This window comes from Uranotaenia lowii, chromosome 2, assembly GCF_029784155.1.
Source record: "Uranotaenia lowii strain MFRU-FL chromosome 2, ASM2978415v1, whole genome shotgun sequence".
NCBI lineage: Eukaryota > Metazoa > Arthropoda > Insecta > Diptera > Culicidae > Uranotaenia > Uranotaenia lowii.
In genome coordinates, this window is record NC_073692.1 from 247,046,178 (window position 1) to 247,061,424 (window position 15,247).

Below are 15,247 nucleotides of genomic sequence, written 5' to 3' on the forward strand. Positions count from 1 at the left end.
CAGTTCGCGAAGAAATGTCTGGTTTGGCAAGCCATCTGTACCTGTGGCTTGAAAAGCAGCACAGTGTTTGAATAAACGTCTGCTGCCTTTCCTGAAGAAACACGGTTGTTCCGTACTGTTTTGGCCGGATTTGGCATCTTGCCATGGAGTGGTACGCCGCCAACAACGTGCAGGTGGTTCCCAAAGACAAGAGCCCTCCCAACACGCCAGAGCTCCGCCCAATTGAGAAATACTGGGCTATTATCAAGCGGAACCTAAAGAAGACAAAAAAACTGCTAAGGACGAGCAGCAGTATAAGGCAAACTGGCTGTCTGCGGCGAAGAAGGTGAACAAGGTGGCTGTACAAAATCTGATGGCAGAGATTAAGCGTAAGGCCCGACAATTCGGATTTGGAAAAGGCGAAGCCTTACTGAATATTTTTCCTGGATTTTATACTAATTAAACTTGAAAAAGAAATTTAATTTGATTTTTTGAATAAACGATTTCAACGATTTACACGCGTTTTCCCTTGACCAAATTTTGACCGTATCACCCTTTAACACGTGAAAATAGGCATGGTTTCACAATTCCAATAAGATGTTTAATGAACAATTTCCAATCAAAAAGTTTTTATAAAGTTAACACCACATTCTTTTGAATAGTTTTTTTTAGAATTCTCTCGACTTTTGTTATGCATAAGATTTATTAAATTTTTTCTATCATATTGATCAAGTCTAAAGAAGTTTTGTTGAGACAAGTAAAAAAAACTTGATCGATTTATAGATTGTTATTTAAGCTGCTGGAAGAGAACGGCTTTTCCAGGAAGCTGATCAGACTGATCAAGGCGACGATGGATGGAACGCACTGCTGTGTGCGGATTTCGGGTGAATTGTCGAGTTCATTCGAATCGCGCAGGGGGCTTCGACAAGGTGATGGTCTATCCTGCATGATGTTCAACGTGGCGCTAGAAGGTGTTATTCGACGAGCGGTGGGCGAAATGCGGGGCACGATTTTCAACAGATTCAGCCAACTTATTTGCTTTGCCGATGACATTGATATAGTCGGCAGATCATCTGCGGCGGTGGAGGAGATCTACCGCAAACTGAAACGCGAAGCAGGAAGCAGTGTTCCGAATATCACTCATTTTCAACGAATGTTTCTGATTGCACTTCGCACTTGAACGTACAACGGTCGGGTTTCGTTATTGATTGCTACTGGACCTACCCGATCATCGATCGTTCAATTCATCGCTAAATACAGATCACCTCGTACGATGCTTGCTGTCAAAACAGTGCAGCTTACTTACTTACTTAATGATCCCGCGCCGATCCTCCGGTGCATAGGGCCGTGGTAAAAGACCTCCACTGTTGACGATCCGGAGCCAGCGTCTTCACCTGGTCCCAGTCAAGATTCTCGTCGACAGTTCGGATTTCAGCGGCTAGGCTTCGCCGCCACGAGTTTCTGGGCCTGCCTCTTCTTCGATGACCTTCTGGATTCCAGTCTAGCGCCTCTCTGCAAATCTCGTTTTCATCTTTTCGCAGCGTGTGCCCAATCCATTTCCACTTACGTTCCCGAATCTCAATTTCTAGCGCCCTTTGATGACACCGGCGATGTAGTTCCTCATTCGAGATCCAGTTGCCAGGCCACCAAGCGCGGATGATGTTCCGCAGGCAGCGGTTTACAAATACTTGCAGTATTCGCGTCGTCACCGCATATGTGCACCAAGTTTCGCACCCGTACAGCAATACGGATTTGACGTTTGAGTTGAAGATTCGGATTTTTGTTCGTAGAGAGATCTGACGTGACCGCCAGATGTTTCGGAGACTCGCAAACGCAAATCGGGCCTTTTTGATCCGGGTTTCGATGTCTTTCCTGGTACCACCATCAGGCGATATCTGGCTACCAAGATACTGGAAGCATTCCACTTTCTCAACTTGTTGCCCAGCTACCATGAAACTGGAGGGATCTCCTGTGTTGATCTCCATCGACTTGGTCTTTCCGACATTGACTTTGAGACCTGCTGCCTTGGAACTTTCGGTGAGGTCGTCGAGTTTGCTCTGCATGTCCGGTTGTGTTTGGGCGAGCAAAACAATATCGTCAGCCAGGTCAAGGTCGTTCAGTTGCTCCATTGTTAAAGGATTCCACGGCAATCCTCGGTTCGGTGCACAGTCGATCGATCCAGTTAGAATCTCATCCATTACGATTAGGAAAAGTAGCGGTGATAAGATACATCCTTGTCTCACTCCAGCAGTTACCGCGATTGATTCGGACAAGACAAAAAACAGTGCAGCACCATCATCAAATTGGAATCTCACCAATGCGCAATGCATATGGCGAATCTTGTTGGTCTTCGATCAGGAGTGAATGGATCAGGCAGTGAGTGAGTGATACATGAAGCCGATCATTAGCGTATTTTGTTTGATTTGATATATAGCAAATTAATAAATTTATTTGTTGTTATAACGTTTTTTAACATCAGTATGATCAAAATCAAATTGAAGTTGTGTTTGTGAGGGAAAGATGTTCACTTTCGTCATGTTTTCAAATTTTACAAGTTCTCTTATTAAACTGTCGTCCGTCACGTTAAAGCTACTGAGAATTTATGGTGTCCCGCACAACTGTTTGATTTTTCTCGTCCTGCAAAAAATAATTTTGAATTTCATATAATTCAGGCAGATACTGAGTGAGCTACATTCAGAATGGATCAGTTTGTATCTCACTCATCTCCGATATGCGATGTTTGCTAAACCGATGATTCTGAATGATGCGACTCGGTTTGCATAGCTGATAGGAGCGCTGATCGAGATTGCATACCAGCCAGGCGAAGCAGTTGCGAGAGGCGCTATCCCATTATACAATCTGAATGTTTCCAACAGGAAACGCATCCTGAGTGTTTGTTTTGATTGATTTTCGGAAGACTGGCAGGAAGGATTGGGTTGATGATTAATACGTCCAAGACGAAGTAGATGCTGGCCTGCGGATCCGAGACCGACCGAACCCGCTTGTTCAGTAATAATAAGGTCACGATCGACGGCGACGAGCTGGAGATAGTCGAAGACTTTGTCTATCTCGGCTCACTGGTGACCGCAGACAATGACACCAGCCGTGAGATCCGGAGGTGAATTATCAGCGGAAGTCGTGCCTACCATGGACTCCACAAGCAACTGCGGTTGAGAAGACTTTGCCCTCGCACGAAGTGTAAACTGTCTATGACGCTCATTAGACCGGTTGTTCTCTACAGGCACGAGACATGGATATTGCTCGAGGAGGACCTGCATACACTCGGAGTATTCGAGCGACGAGTGTTAAGAACCATCTTTGGCGGCGTACAGGAGGACGGAGTGTGGAGGCGATGGATGAACCACGAGCTCGCGCGACTCTACGGCGAACCCAGTATCCAGAAGGTGGCGAAAGCTGGCCGGACACGCTGGGCGCGACATGTTGCGAGAATGCCGGACGACTGTCCTGCAAAACAGGTGTTCGCAACGAATCTAGTAGGAACAAGACAAGCGGGGGCGCAACGAGCGAGGTGGTTAGACCAAGTGGAGCGTGATCTGGCGAACGTGGGGTGCCCGAGGAATTGGAGAACGGTTGCCATGGACCGAGTGAAATATAGGAATTATGTTCGTCAAGTTATGTCGTGAGACGGAATACTATGTAAATAAATAAAAATAATATTTAAGCTGTTTTTTTAAGTTATTTTAAGTTTTTCATAAAACAAAACAATGTTTTTTTACACTTAAAGAGTCGGAAAGGTCGGAAAAATTCGGTTCTGCAAACTCTGTACTTAAATTTTTAATTCCTTGTGCCGAATTTTTGTGCTTGGGTAGCCTGCCTGTCTCTACGTTACAAAGGACCGAGGAACCTTAACTAATCAAACCCCTGTTGTGTACACTGTGCATTGTACAAGTTTTATTTTTACCAGCAAACACAGACCCCCATTACTAGATCAACTTCCTTAAATGAATGCCAAACGTGGTTATATAGCCTGATTTTATTGTTATTATGGAGTCCTCAAAACCCAAAATGATACTTGGGTATTTTCTTTCATTAAACCTTATTTGCAATGTTGAGAGAGGTTCAATTATTGAAATTATCTCATTTCATCCATGAATTTGGCATAACGAAACGTTTTAATAGAACGATCCACCATTTAAAGTTTTTCCAATTAAGTGTTGAGAAAAAAACAGGACATTATCCTATATTGCGTTACATATGGCAACCCTAATTTATACCTATTGCCAGTAGGGGGAAGTGTTCCTATATGTGCATATTAGGTAATATGCGCATACAGCCGATTGACGAAATGGTTGATAGTTAAACATATCTAATCAGTGCAGTTTAAGGCTTATACGCTTTTGACACATGGCATGAAAATATTAAAACGTTACATAAAGTCAAAATTTTTTAAAAATTCTAACAAACAGTTTTGTTCAAATATATTGAGTTTTATTACTCGTGCGTACAGAATCTCTAAACAGAAATGTTATTGGTTTTTCTTTCTCATTCATCTGGAAACCAGAAATTCCACAAAATGAAGCTTTTGTTAAAGTTGTAAATGATAAGATATTGAAATAAGAGACAGGGTTTGAATGCCCATATCAGGCAGATTAAATGCCTATATCAAGGAAAAATAGAGAGTAGTCTTATAAACTTTTTACTTTTTACATTCAATCAACGCTCTAATCACAATCTTACAGATTAGAACGCAGAATAGAAGAGCTAAATACTGATCTGATAAAAATATGATATGAACAAAATATTATCTTGAAATATGGCAATATGGCAGACCAAACTATGTTTTATGCAAAAGAACTAGTGATATCTACAATTTCGCCAAAATTTCAGAAGCATGCTTGACATCCGTTTCTAACATTTTCAATAAAATAATATAAAAATGTTGCAAGTGTAAATGAAATAAAGCTTAAAACATTAATATGCACGTTTAGCCCGTTGGTTTCGGAAATCGGCTTTTTTGACAAATTTTATTATAAAATTATTTTCACAAAAACTGTAAGAGATTTTAAGAGAAAAATTTCTCTAACGTATATAAAACTGATATCCGCTCATGTGCATATAATTTAAAGGCTCCTAACTATTAGAATATGGGAGAAATTGAGTATTCTCCTTAATATGTGCATTTAGCCCGCCTATCCCCTAAATGCTAAACTCGCTTGAAAATTTTAAGCAATTCCAATGCCTTTGCGACTTCTCAGCTGTTAAGCTGGTTAAGTCGGTGATTAAACACCACATTGGTTCATTAGCGGGTACCCCAAAACGGAAACCCGACATTAACCGCCAACGAGTTAAATTGACATGCGATAAACGGTTTCAAGATTTGTTGGCGGCTGCCGCCGGTGTGTTTGGTTTGGATTATTCTTTCCCATCAGTCAACACAGTCTAGGGTCGATCGAGATTAAAGGAAATCTCTCCGGTGAACCGTGAAATACATTCGGTTATGATTTATTGGAAATTGCAGGAATGGCTGAAACGATCCGCGAGGAGCCGGGCAGGGCCAAACCAGACTAGTAGAGCAATAAACATCTCCAACTTACCATCATCCATGCTGCTTCTGTTTGGGGAACGGCAGCTGAGCGATTTCAGTTTTACAATCGGGTTGAAAGGAAAACATTAATCATTCGTCTATCAATAAGTGATGTAATTTTTATCGCTTCTGACTTCGAAGCACTGTTTGTGTGCTGAGGTTTGATGTAGAACATGCCGCTACTTTACAACCCGCGCGCATTTTCGTTGACGCGGTGTTCGGAAATCGATTGCACTTCTGTGTGTCTATTTGGTCGTATTCAGTAGCATGCACATGTCAGTTAACATTCGACAGCTCTGAGCTGAGGCCGACCAAAATGAAATTGTTACTCTTTGTTTCACTTTCGTTTCATACAGGGGTGTGAACCAATCAGTTAGTTCGTACCTAGGTATGCACATTTGAAACGGAAATTTAACCTTCCGAACACCGCAAAACAGTTTAAGTGGATATGTGTTGTAAAATGTTATGTTTGAAAGCTTACTTACAAGTTAACATACTTCTGATAGCTAGTCAGTATAAGTCATGCGAAATCGTTGAAATTAATACATTTGTTTACAACCACCGTTATTTAGAAAAAAAAATAGCATGAAAAGTTAGGAATCACAATAAGGTTTTTTCCTAATTAGCTTTAGTTTAATTTTAACAGAAGACAAAAGCAACTATTCATATAAAGGCGATATTTTTTTTAAAATATTGTACTTAGAATATGTACGTTCAAACACGCTAAATACCAAATAGTAAAACGTGGTAAAACTAAGTCTTCCATTATTAAGGTTTAGAGCTATCTATTGATGATTGGTTGAAGTTGAAGGCAATTGAGAAGTGAACATGAAACCGATCAATTCATAAAATATTCAATACATCAGGTTAATTTTCCATCCTTTCATCACTATCGTTCGCGGCTCAATTTTCCGTCCATTCATCAGCTCGCAATTAATCTTCCCCTCGCGCGATTGGATCAAATCGGATCACATTGGCCACCAGACCAGCCCAGCACCAGAAAATCCGTACGAACGACGAAGATGAGGGCAGCCCGCTGGGAGTTGAAAGGAAATCAACAGTAGCTGTCAAGTTTGTATTACGATGTTTATAGAGCGCATTTCAATCGCACGTTTGGCGGCGAAAGGTTAATCGGCGTTGAAAGTGAACTGCCCGGCCCTGACGTGTGTGTGTTTGTCTTATGGGGCTTTTTTCCCGCTCTTCTTCTTGAAGCACGGGTCGACCCAGGCAAAGGTGGCGACAATGATGGCCCCTGGGAGTGGCAGTGGCGGCACTTTTGTACTCTCCCGGGCGGTCCGTCTAAGGTCTGGTTGGAAGGCCGGCATCTTGCTTTTCTTCATCACTCATCATTCAGTTACTCTTACTCTCTTCTTCCATTTAGTTTTGCATACGCACACAGCATAAAGTTTTAAGAAGTCTTAAACGTAGAGATTACGAAGGCCATGGGCTTATGCCCTATACCCATCATCATCATCGCCATCATTAAATGGTGAGCAACGACTGCGTAAGTTGAAACGCGAGGAAAACACATATTGAAGTTGAAAGTGCGGATGAACCGCATTTGTTTACTTGTCGGCGGCAAACCGGCCTTCTTTGATCACTCGCCACCAGCTTTCAAAGTTGCCTTTTCGCCTTCGATATCTTTGTCGGGCCGTCATTCGCCCTTTTCAAAGAGAATATTCATGTGTATTTTCGTGTTTTGTGTGTGCTTGAACATTTATAAGTTTATTGAGCTGAAAGACAGGAGCATAATGTAGCATGATCTGAGAAAGATTAACGTAATAGGTAGGAAATACGAGTTCAGGTTAGGATGCTCTTAACGCGGCACTGTAAACTGGCTACTCGCTCGGCTACTCGGCTACATAGCTTACATATTTAATCAGAGGAATAAATTCATACAACAAAAAACACAACTCCACCTATTAATTTTTTACATAATATTTATAATTTTTGGTTATTCAATGATCTGATGTTTCATGTTTCAAACATTTCTAGGTAATTATAATTAGGTAGAAAAGAAAGATCGTTTCAGATTATGTACTTCGTTTTAAATAAGTCTTGATAAACGATTGAGCAGATGTATAAGTGCAAAAATGATCGATTTTGAGTTAGAAATGCCAAACGATCCTTTTAAAACTATATTTGGTAATTATTTAATGCATACTTCATACACATTTTCTGTACTCTAAAGTTTTTCGTGTGTTTTTAATCTAGGCACGCTGTGCAACGTTAAATAACAATCTATTAGGTGTGCAGAAAAAAAAAATATGGGTGTCAATAATCTAGAAGCGACGAAGCTTACTAGCGACGTCCTAATCGTTAAGAAGTTTTGGGACAGTCCATTCATTATAAGTAACTGGCAGTAACTGTAGTAAATTATAGTAAATAATATCATCGAGGCACGTGGTAGCAACCAAATTTTCGTATTTCACACGTAGCCTGCTGTTTAGTGCTATACACATTTATCATCTTCAAACTGAAGATAAGCAAAGAATAACACCTATAGGCAATTTATCTTTAATTCGAAATCGAAGAATGTGTTTGCTCTAGAACCTACTGTCTACATATCTAATACCTATCTTATTTATTGAAAACCAATGCCCATTTCTAAGTGTTTATGATTCTTCAAACAGGCCTATATTTAGTTCTTGGATTTTTTATTTTGTTTAGTTTTGATCTGTACAAACAAGTTCGCTTTATGCATTCGTCTTTAACAAAATTTGTAACCGATTGTCTTTTCTGTTTTCTTTCAGTTCGACTCCAAAAATAGTCCACTGGCTTTGCTGGCTCAAACGTGTAGCGCCATAGGATCCGATTCTCCCAATCCTAAGCTGTTGGCCAATATCGAGAAGAGTACAAAAAGCAGTCGCGACAAGCTATCACCGGGAACTCTTTCCAGTGGTTCTTCGAACGACACTCCAAAATCTAGCTTCAAGCCCTACGAACCAACACCGGTAGTCAATCGAGAACACACGAAATCTCCCGATGATGGTCGATATGTGGGTTCCAGGAACAAATCTCCTAAACCATGTTCTAGTACTTCAGCTAATCAACCCGCCAATGTACGTTGTGAATCCAACCAAAGTGCCGCTTCATCACGAGCTTCTCCTTCTGGACTGAACCGCAAAACACCAAACAGTGCGAAGCCTCACTCAGAGCGGATCGGTAGTCCAAGTTGTGCCTCTTCCAAAGACTCGCCAAGCGCACCAGCCAGCACCGGACTCGAATCGTCCAAAGCAGAGTATCCAAACATGTCGAGCGAAAGCAGTGCATCGAAACCCATGGCATCATCAGCGGGGCCTACATCTTCTTCGATTGGTCCACCGTATTACTCCGCTTACGGTAATTATCCAATGGACCTGATGATGCACCATCAAATGCTCAAAGCGGCTGCTTTAAATCCCTATTTCAACTACGCTAAGATGAAAGCTCCCGACTCAATGCTACCCGTGTGCCGAGATCCGTATTGCACAGGTTGTGCCTTAAGTTCACATATGCTGGGAAAACTGGGCACTTCTGGCTGCCCGGCTGGTTGTACCCAATGTGATCATCCTGGTAGTAAATCTTATCAATCGGCCGCTGCCGCTGCATCTTTAGCCGCTAGTCAGTCTACTGCTGCCATGTACGCACATGCTCAACTAGCCGCCCTAGCAGCAGCATCACAACTTCCATATGTCTGCAATTGGATCGGCAGTGATTCTTCGTATTGTGGGAAAAGGTTTGGAGCATCGGAAGAACTCTTTCAGCACCTCCGAACTCAACATGCGGCCGCAGCATCAATGGCAGAAGCTCTACTTAATCCAGCAACAGCAGCTGCAGCCGCTGCTGGTTTGCCTCCAACACACCCACTTTTCCAAAGAACATACCCAACTCCACCACTAAGTCCTCTATCAGCTGCCCGATATCATCCCTATGGGAAACCTCCCCTACTGCCTCCCACAATGTCCCCGGCATCGTTAGCTGGGCTCCCGATGCCACCACATCCATCTTTAGCGCAGTATTTCCCTCCATTCTCCTATTATGGAGCGCGGCTAAACGGGTCAAACAATATGCATCCATGAGATTCGCCGGATCACTGTTGCAATTAGTTTGTACATAATCATCGTTTCTTCTACAATGTTAGTTGTCAAAGCAAATTTCTTTTAACGAACTTTTATCAAAACCTTAACTCAATTAAGGTAAAATAACAAAGAAAAAATAAAATCAAAATATTTTCTTGAGCTACAATGTTTCACTTGTATAGCTGTATAATCTCACAGTCCTTTCAGCATGATTTAAAGACCATCTCTCGAAAGATTTAAAACAGTTGATAACAATATCTGAAAGTTGGCCTCATCACACTGTCAAAGGTGGCACGATTCAGCGGAAAGAATCCTCATTCTGAACCAAAAGTGAAGTGTCTTTTATGTCAGTTTCGGTCCGTTTAAGCCACGCTGCTAGCTCCATAAAGCGTTGAGAGCAGTTTAAAAAAATACCTACATCTGGCTGGGTGATAAATCTTATGTTACGCCATTCCCGCTTGACGCGCACTAATTGCGATACTAAAAAGCTCACCAGCGGCGACACGGCGTTTGTCATAAATTATCTTCTCTATCTCGCGCACTCTGCTGAAGCCGTTAAAGTGTAGAGAAACCATCACCATCCTTTTAAGCAACGCGGCTTCATTTTCTTGATTTTTTTTTCGTCGAAGCTATACACTAAACGTTATGAAGATGAGTTTGAAATGGAAGCTGTGTCATGTGGCCATTCGTCGGGTACATTTATATTTTTTCCACAAATATCACACCTCTCCACCCCAGATGAAATCTGCGTTTTCGTTTCTTTTCTGAAAAGATACCAACAAATTAAGCTCCATTACCTTTAAAAGTGAATTAAAATTTGTTTGACCACCCGGAATGCAAAAGTTTGTATTGCTCATCACATTTGTCTCAATTCTCTATTGTACAATTATGAATTTGATGTTTTTTTTGTTGACCTATCATTGCAAATTGTATAGTGAGAATAGTACCACAATGTGTTTTGCTTGTTAAAATATGAATGAATATGAATCACCAGAATTTTCTTCTACTATTTGTTTTAAATTGTTCAACGGATAAATCAACCATTATGTAGTTTACTTTTTTGGATTAAGCAATTAGCGCTGAGGAACAAAACTATGAAAAAAAAAATACATAAAATAAAAAATATGATCTAAGCGTTCTTTTTCTATTTCTTTTCTGTTTTCCAGCCCTGGTTCCCGGATAGGATTCATATTCTCAATTGCGTTTATCTGTTCAAATATTTTGTAGAAGCATTTTAATTCACTTTTACATAATACATTTTAGGAAATTATCTTGAATTTGTAGTAAAAAAATGTGTTACTATTCTCATTGAACACCTTTTTTTCATATTTTTGGTCCTTAAGGCCAATTACTTCATCTAAAAAAAAAGTTAATTTATGCCTGATTTATCCGTTGAACAATGTAAAACAAATTGTAGAATAATTTTGATGATTTTCAATCATTTACATTTTAACAAGCAAAACAAAAAAAGATACTATTCTTGTTTTCCTCACTAAATTTTTTATGCATTTTAATAGGTTGTAATGATTTCAAGTACCTCCTCAATAAGCTGAACATGAAAAAAAAACTTCGAGACTTTATAAAGGATTCGTAAGCAGTAGAATGTAAAGTTATTGGTAGGATTCATTTGAATTAATCAATTACCGTCAACTGGGGCAACATGCAACAATTTTCGACTTTAATTCAATGGATTCTAAAAAACTTATGTTCACAGTTGATTCTAATGCATCAAAAGTTTTAAGGATGATAAGACACCAAATTGGCGTAGTTAGAAAAATTATTGGTTTCTTTAGTAATTTTTCATTTTTCTAAAAACATCCGATTTTCACCATAACTTGCAACAAACTTTGTTTTTAATGATAATTCTTAGGAACACGTATGATGAATTTATAGTTTTTAAAATATTTTTGATACCTTAAAAACCATTACGCATGAAAACACCAATTGCAGTAATTTTTTGGTCTGTTAAAACAAATTTTCATATTTTTTTTCTGAAAATAAGGATGCTGCATACATTTAGGGGTTAAATAATACTACGAAAAAATCTACAAGCTGAAATCATAAAAATAAATGTTTGGATGAATGAAATTTCAATGTTTACAAACGCGTGATGCAAAGCATTCATATTCCAGCACATGGAAACGAGATGTACAAGGTGTTTCTTTGATTTGCATTTTGTTGCATTTAACCCCAGACACCTTACTGAATTATAAAAATATTTATGTTAAAAAGTTGAGTGAATCTTCGAAAAATATTTTTACACCAACAGTGTTGGTATAGCATGAGGAAATTAGTAAAAAGTTTGAAGGTAATATTATCAAGCCAATCCGTCAAACTGGGTAAAGTTTTTCACGGCATCGAAAAATGTTAAAATTTGTACATATATTGCTCAATTTTTTATATTTTATATTAAACAAAAAAACTTTTAAAAAAACTAGCTTAAGATGCGAGAAATTATGTCATCATCATTTTGTAATTATTCACAGATAACTTCATTACAATATATTAAAATAAAAACGGATTAAATGTGATGTTATAGAAATGTTGCATCTAACCCCGATGTTGCATGATGCCCCGTTTGACGGTAATCAAGAAAAAAACTGTTATAAAATAGCAAATTCAGTTTGAAGATTTAAATATCAGATCTATGAATATTCAGATTTTAAAATTTAATTTGAGATTAAAAATTCAGATTTCAGAATTTTTCAATAAAAGTGAATAAGGAAAAATCTTGAAAGTAACAGAGATAGAAAGAAGAAAAAAAATTTCCTTAAACAAAGTAACACCAGTAACAAAGTAAAATATTCCGTACTTTGACATGAGGGAAGAATCATAAGGTTAACTATTCGATAAATAAAAAAAAAATCAGATTCAGATATCAGATTCAGATTTCAGATCCCGATTTCAGATTCAGACTTCAGATTCAGATTTCTAATACAGATTCCAGATTCAGATTTCAAATTCAGATTTCAGATTCAGATTCAGATTTCAGATTTCAGATTTCAGATTCAGATTTCAGATTTCAGATTTCAGATTATGATTCAGATTTCAGATTCAGATTTCAGATTTCAGATTCAGATTTCAGATTATGATTCAGATTTCAGATTCAGATTTCAGATTCAGATTTCAGATTCAGATTTCAGATTCAGATTTCAGATTCAGATTTCAGATTCAGATTTCAGATTCAGATTTCAGATTCAGATTTCAGATTCAGATTTCAGATTCAGATTTCAGATTCAGATTTCAGATTCAGATTTCAGATTCAGATTTCAGATTCAGATTTCAGATTCAGATTTCAGATTCAGATTTCAGATTCAGATTTCAGATTTCATATTCAGATTCAGATTTCAGATTTCAGATTCAGATTTCAGATTCAGATTTCAGATTCAGATTTCAGATTCAGATTTCAGATTCAGATTTCAGATTCAGATTTCAGATTCAGATTTCAGATTCAGATTTCAGATTCAGATTTCAGATTCAGATTTCAGATTCAGATTTCAGATTCAGATTTCAGATTCAGATTTCAGATTCAGATTTCAGATTCAGATTTCAGATTCAGATTTCAGATTCAGATTTCAGATTCAGATTTCAGATTCAGATTTCAGATTCAGATTTCAGATTCAGATTTCAGATTCAGATTTCAGATTCAGATTTCAGATTCAGATTTCAGATTCAGATTTCAGATTCAGATTTCAGATTCAGATTTCAGATTCAGATTTCAGATTCAGATTTCAGATTCAGATTTCAGATTCAGATTTCAGATTCAGATTTCAGATTCAGATTTCAGATTCAGATTTCAGATTCAGATTTCAGATTCAGATTTCAGATTCAGATTTCAGATTCAGATTTCAGATTCAGATTGCAGATTCAGATTTCAGATTTCAGACTCAGATTTCAGATTCAGAATTCAGATTCAGATTCAGATTTCAGATTTAAGATTCAGATTTCAGATTCAGATTTCAGATTCAGATTTCAGATTCAGATTTCAGATTCAGATTTCAGATTCAGATTTCAGATTCAGATTTCAGATTCAGATTTCAGATTCAGATTTCAGATTCAGATTTCAGATTCAGATTCAGATTTAAGATTCAGATTTCAGATTCAGATTTCAAATTAAGATTTCAGATTCATGGTTACTTCATATCCTTACATCGAAATGGCGGGACTAAAATTTACGAAATCGAATAAACGGTGGTTAACTTATCCTAGAATTCAAATTCGTTATACAGATATATAATTTAGATTTTATTTTCATATTCAGATTTCAAATTCAGTTTTAAAATTCAGATTTCAGTTTCTTATTTAGAATTTAGATTCAGATTTGAAATTGAACTTAAGATGTAGTTTTAATTTATATTTTTTAAATTGAATTCTAGGTTCTTTAAATAGTGCACATGTTGATTGAATTTTGCATTTAACATTTCAGATGGTTGGGGATTATCTTTTAGGCATTCATACTCCAATACTTTTCATCACGGTATAAGTATATAAGGTAGGCTACTAGTGACGTCATTACTATCTGCCTATAGCGTGCCAGGCAAAAAGTTTTGCGCGCGTAGGTCACTAGATGGATAGTTATGACGACATTATCGGGAAGATATCACCTTATTATATTGTACACCGTGACTTTTCATATTATTGAGAACAGGTATAAAATACAACTATTTACCTTCAGCAGACCCATGTAACTTATCGAAAATTCTTTCTATACGCTCAGTGCTGCTCCCTTCTGAGAAGGGGTATCATAACAGGCGACTAAAATAGCTTGTACACCCTCCATGGGGGTCAATGATTTGAGTATTCAACAACTTCAACATCAAATAACATACAAAGTTATCAAAGCAACCGTTGTTTGTATTCGCACTGTTGGTATAAATTTCAACATATTTGTTTTTATGAACAAAAAGATTCCCAATTGAGCATTCAATAGATGATTTTCTTCTCGAACTGAGTAAAATTAGAAAAGCAGAGTTTCGGTTTAATTCAAATTCAAATCAATTTTGTTCCGGATGGCAATATATGGTTATATGGTTTCCAAGACACACATTGGTTACCATGGCTAGATGCATGAATCTTATTGCCCGAACTCTTGAGAAGGCGTTGTCAACATCGAAAGTTCGTATAGAAGAATTAATGTTCGCGGCAAAGCCCACTTCTTTATCTTGAAGTGACGGTATCTTTGCCTCCAGTATGCATCCCATTCAGCGAAAAAAAAAAAGGAAAATAAAGCTCAAAAATATTGCAACTAACAAAAAACAAGCAGCCGGATGTTTTCTACCAGGTTTAAGAGAATTATGATAAATATGGAAATGTTATACAATACAAAATGTGCCTGGTTATATGAGTAACTTTACTTGAATATGTTTATTTTTTCAACAATTCGTGGTAATGACGAACTCAATAATATTTAGATGAAAAATAAAAAAAGCACAATAACCTCATACACTTCTCCAAAGCAAATATTTACACTAGATTGCACTGAGAATGAAAAATACACTTTTTAACATGCTTAGTAGAATGCAAATTACTGTTTGAAAGTTCAAAAGAAAAACAATAAGATAGCTTTTAAGTTTTTTTAGGCGCCGGAAATTGCCTTGAAAAAGTAGCAAAAGACAAAAAAAAACTCCCCAATGAGAGCACAATAAGCATTTCATTTATGTTT

At 37.9% G+C, this 15,247-nt stretch overlaps 1 protein-coding gene across 1 annotated transcript in view; it reads left to right on the forward strand.

Annotated features, from left to right (window-relative positions):
- Positions 1 to 9,744, forward strand: part of LOC129747487 (zinc finger protein Elbow) — a 76,246-nt gene extending 66,502 nt beyond the window's left edge. Inside the window, exon 2 of the mRNA XM_055741735.1 lies at positions 8,278 to 9,744. Coding sequence (XP_055597710.1) covers positions 8,278 to 9,585 — 1,308 coding nt within the window. The 3' untranslated portion in view covers positions 9,586 to 9,744. The remainder of the gene's footprint in view (positions 1 to 8,277) is intronic.
- The last annotated feature ends 5,503 nt before the right edge of the window (positions 9,745 to 15,247 follow it).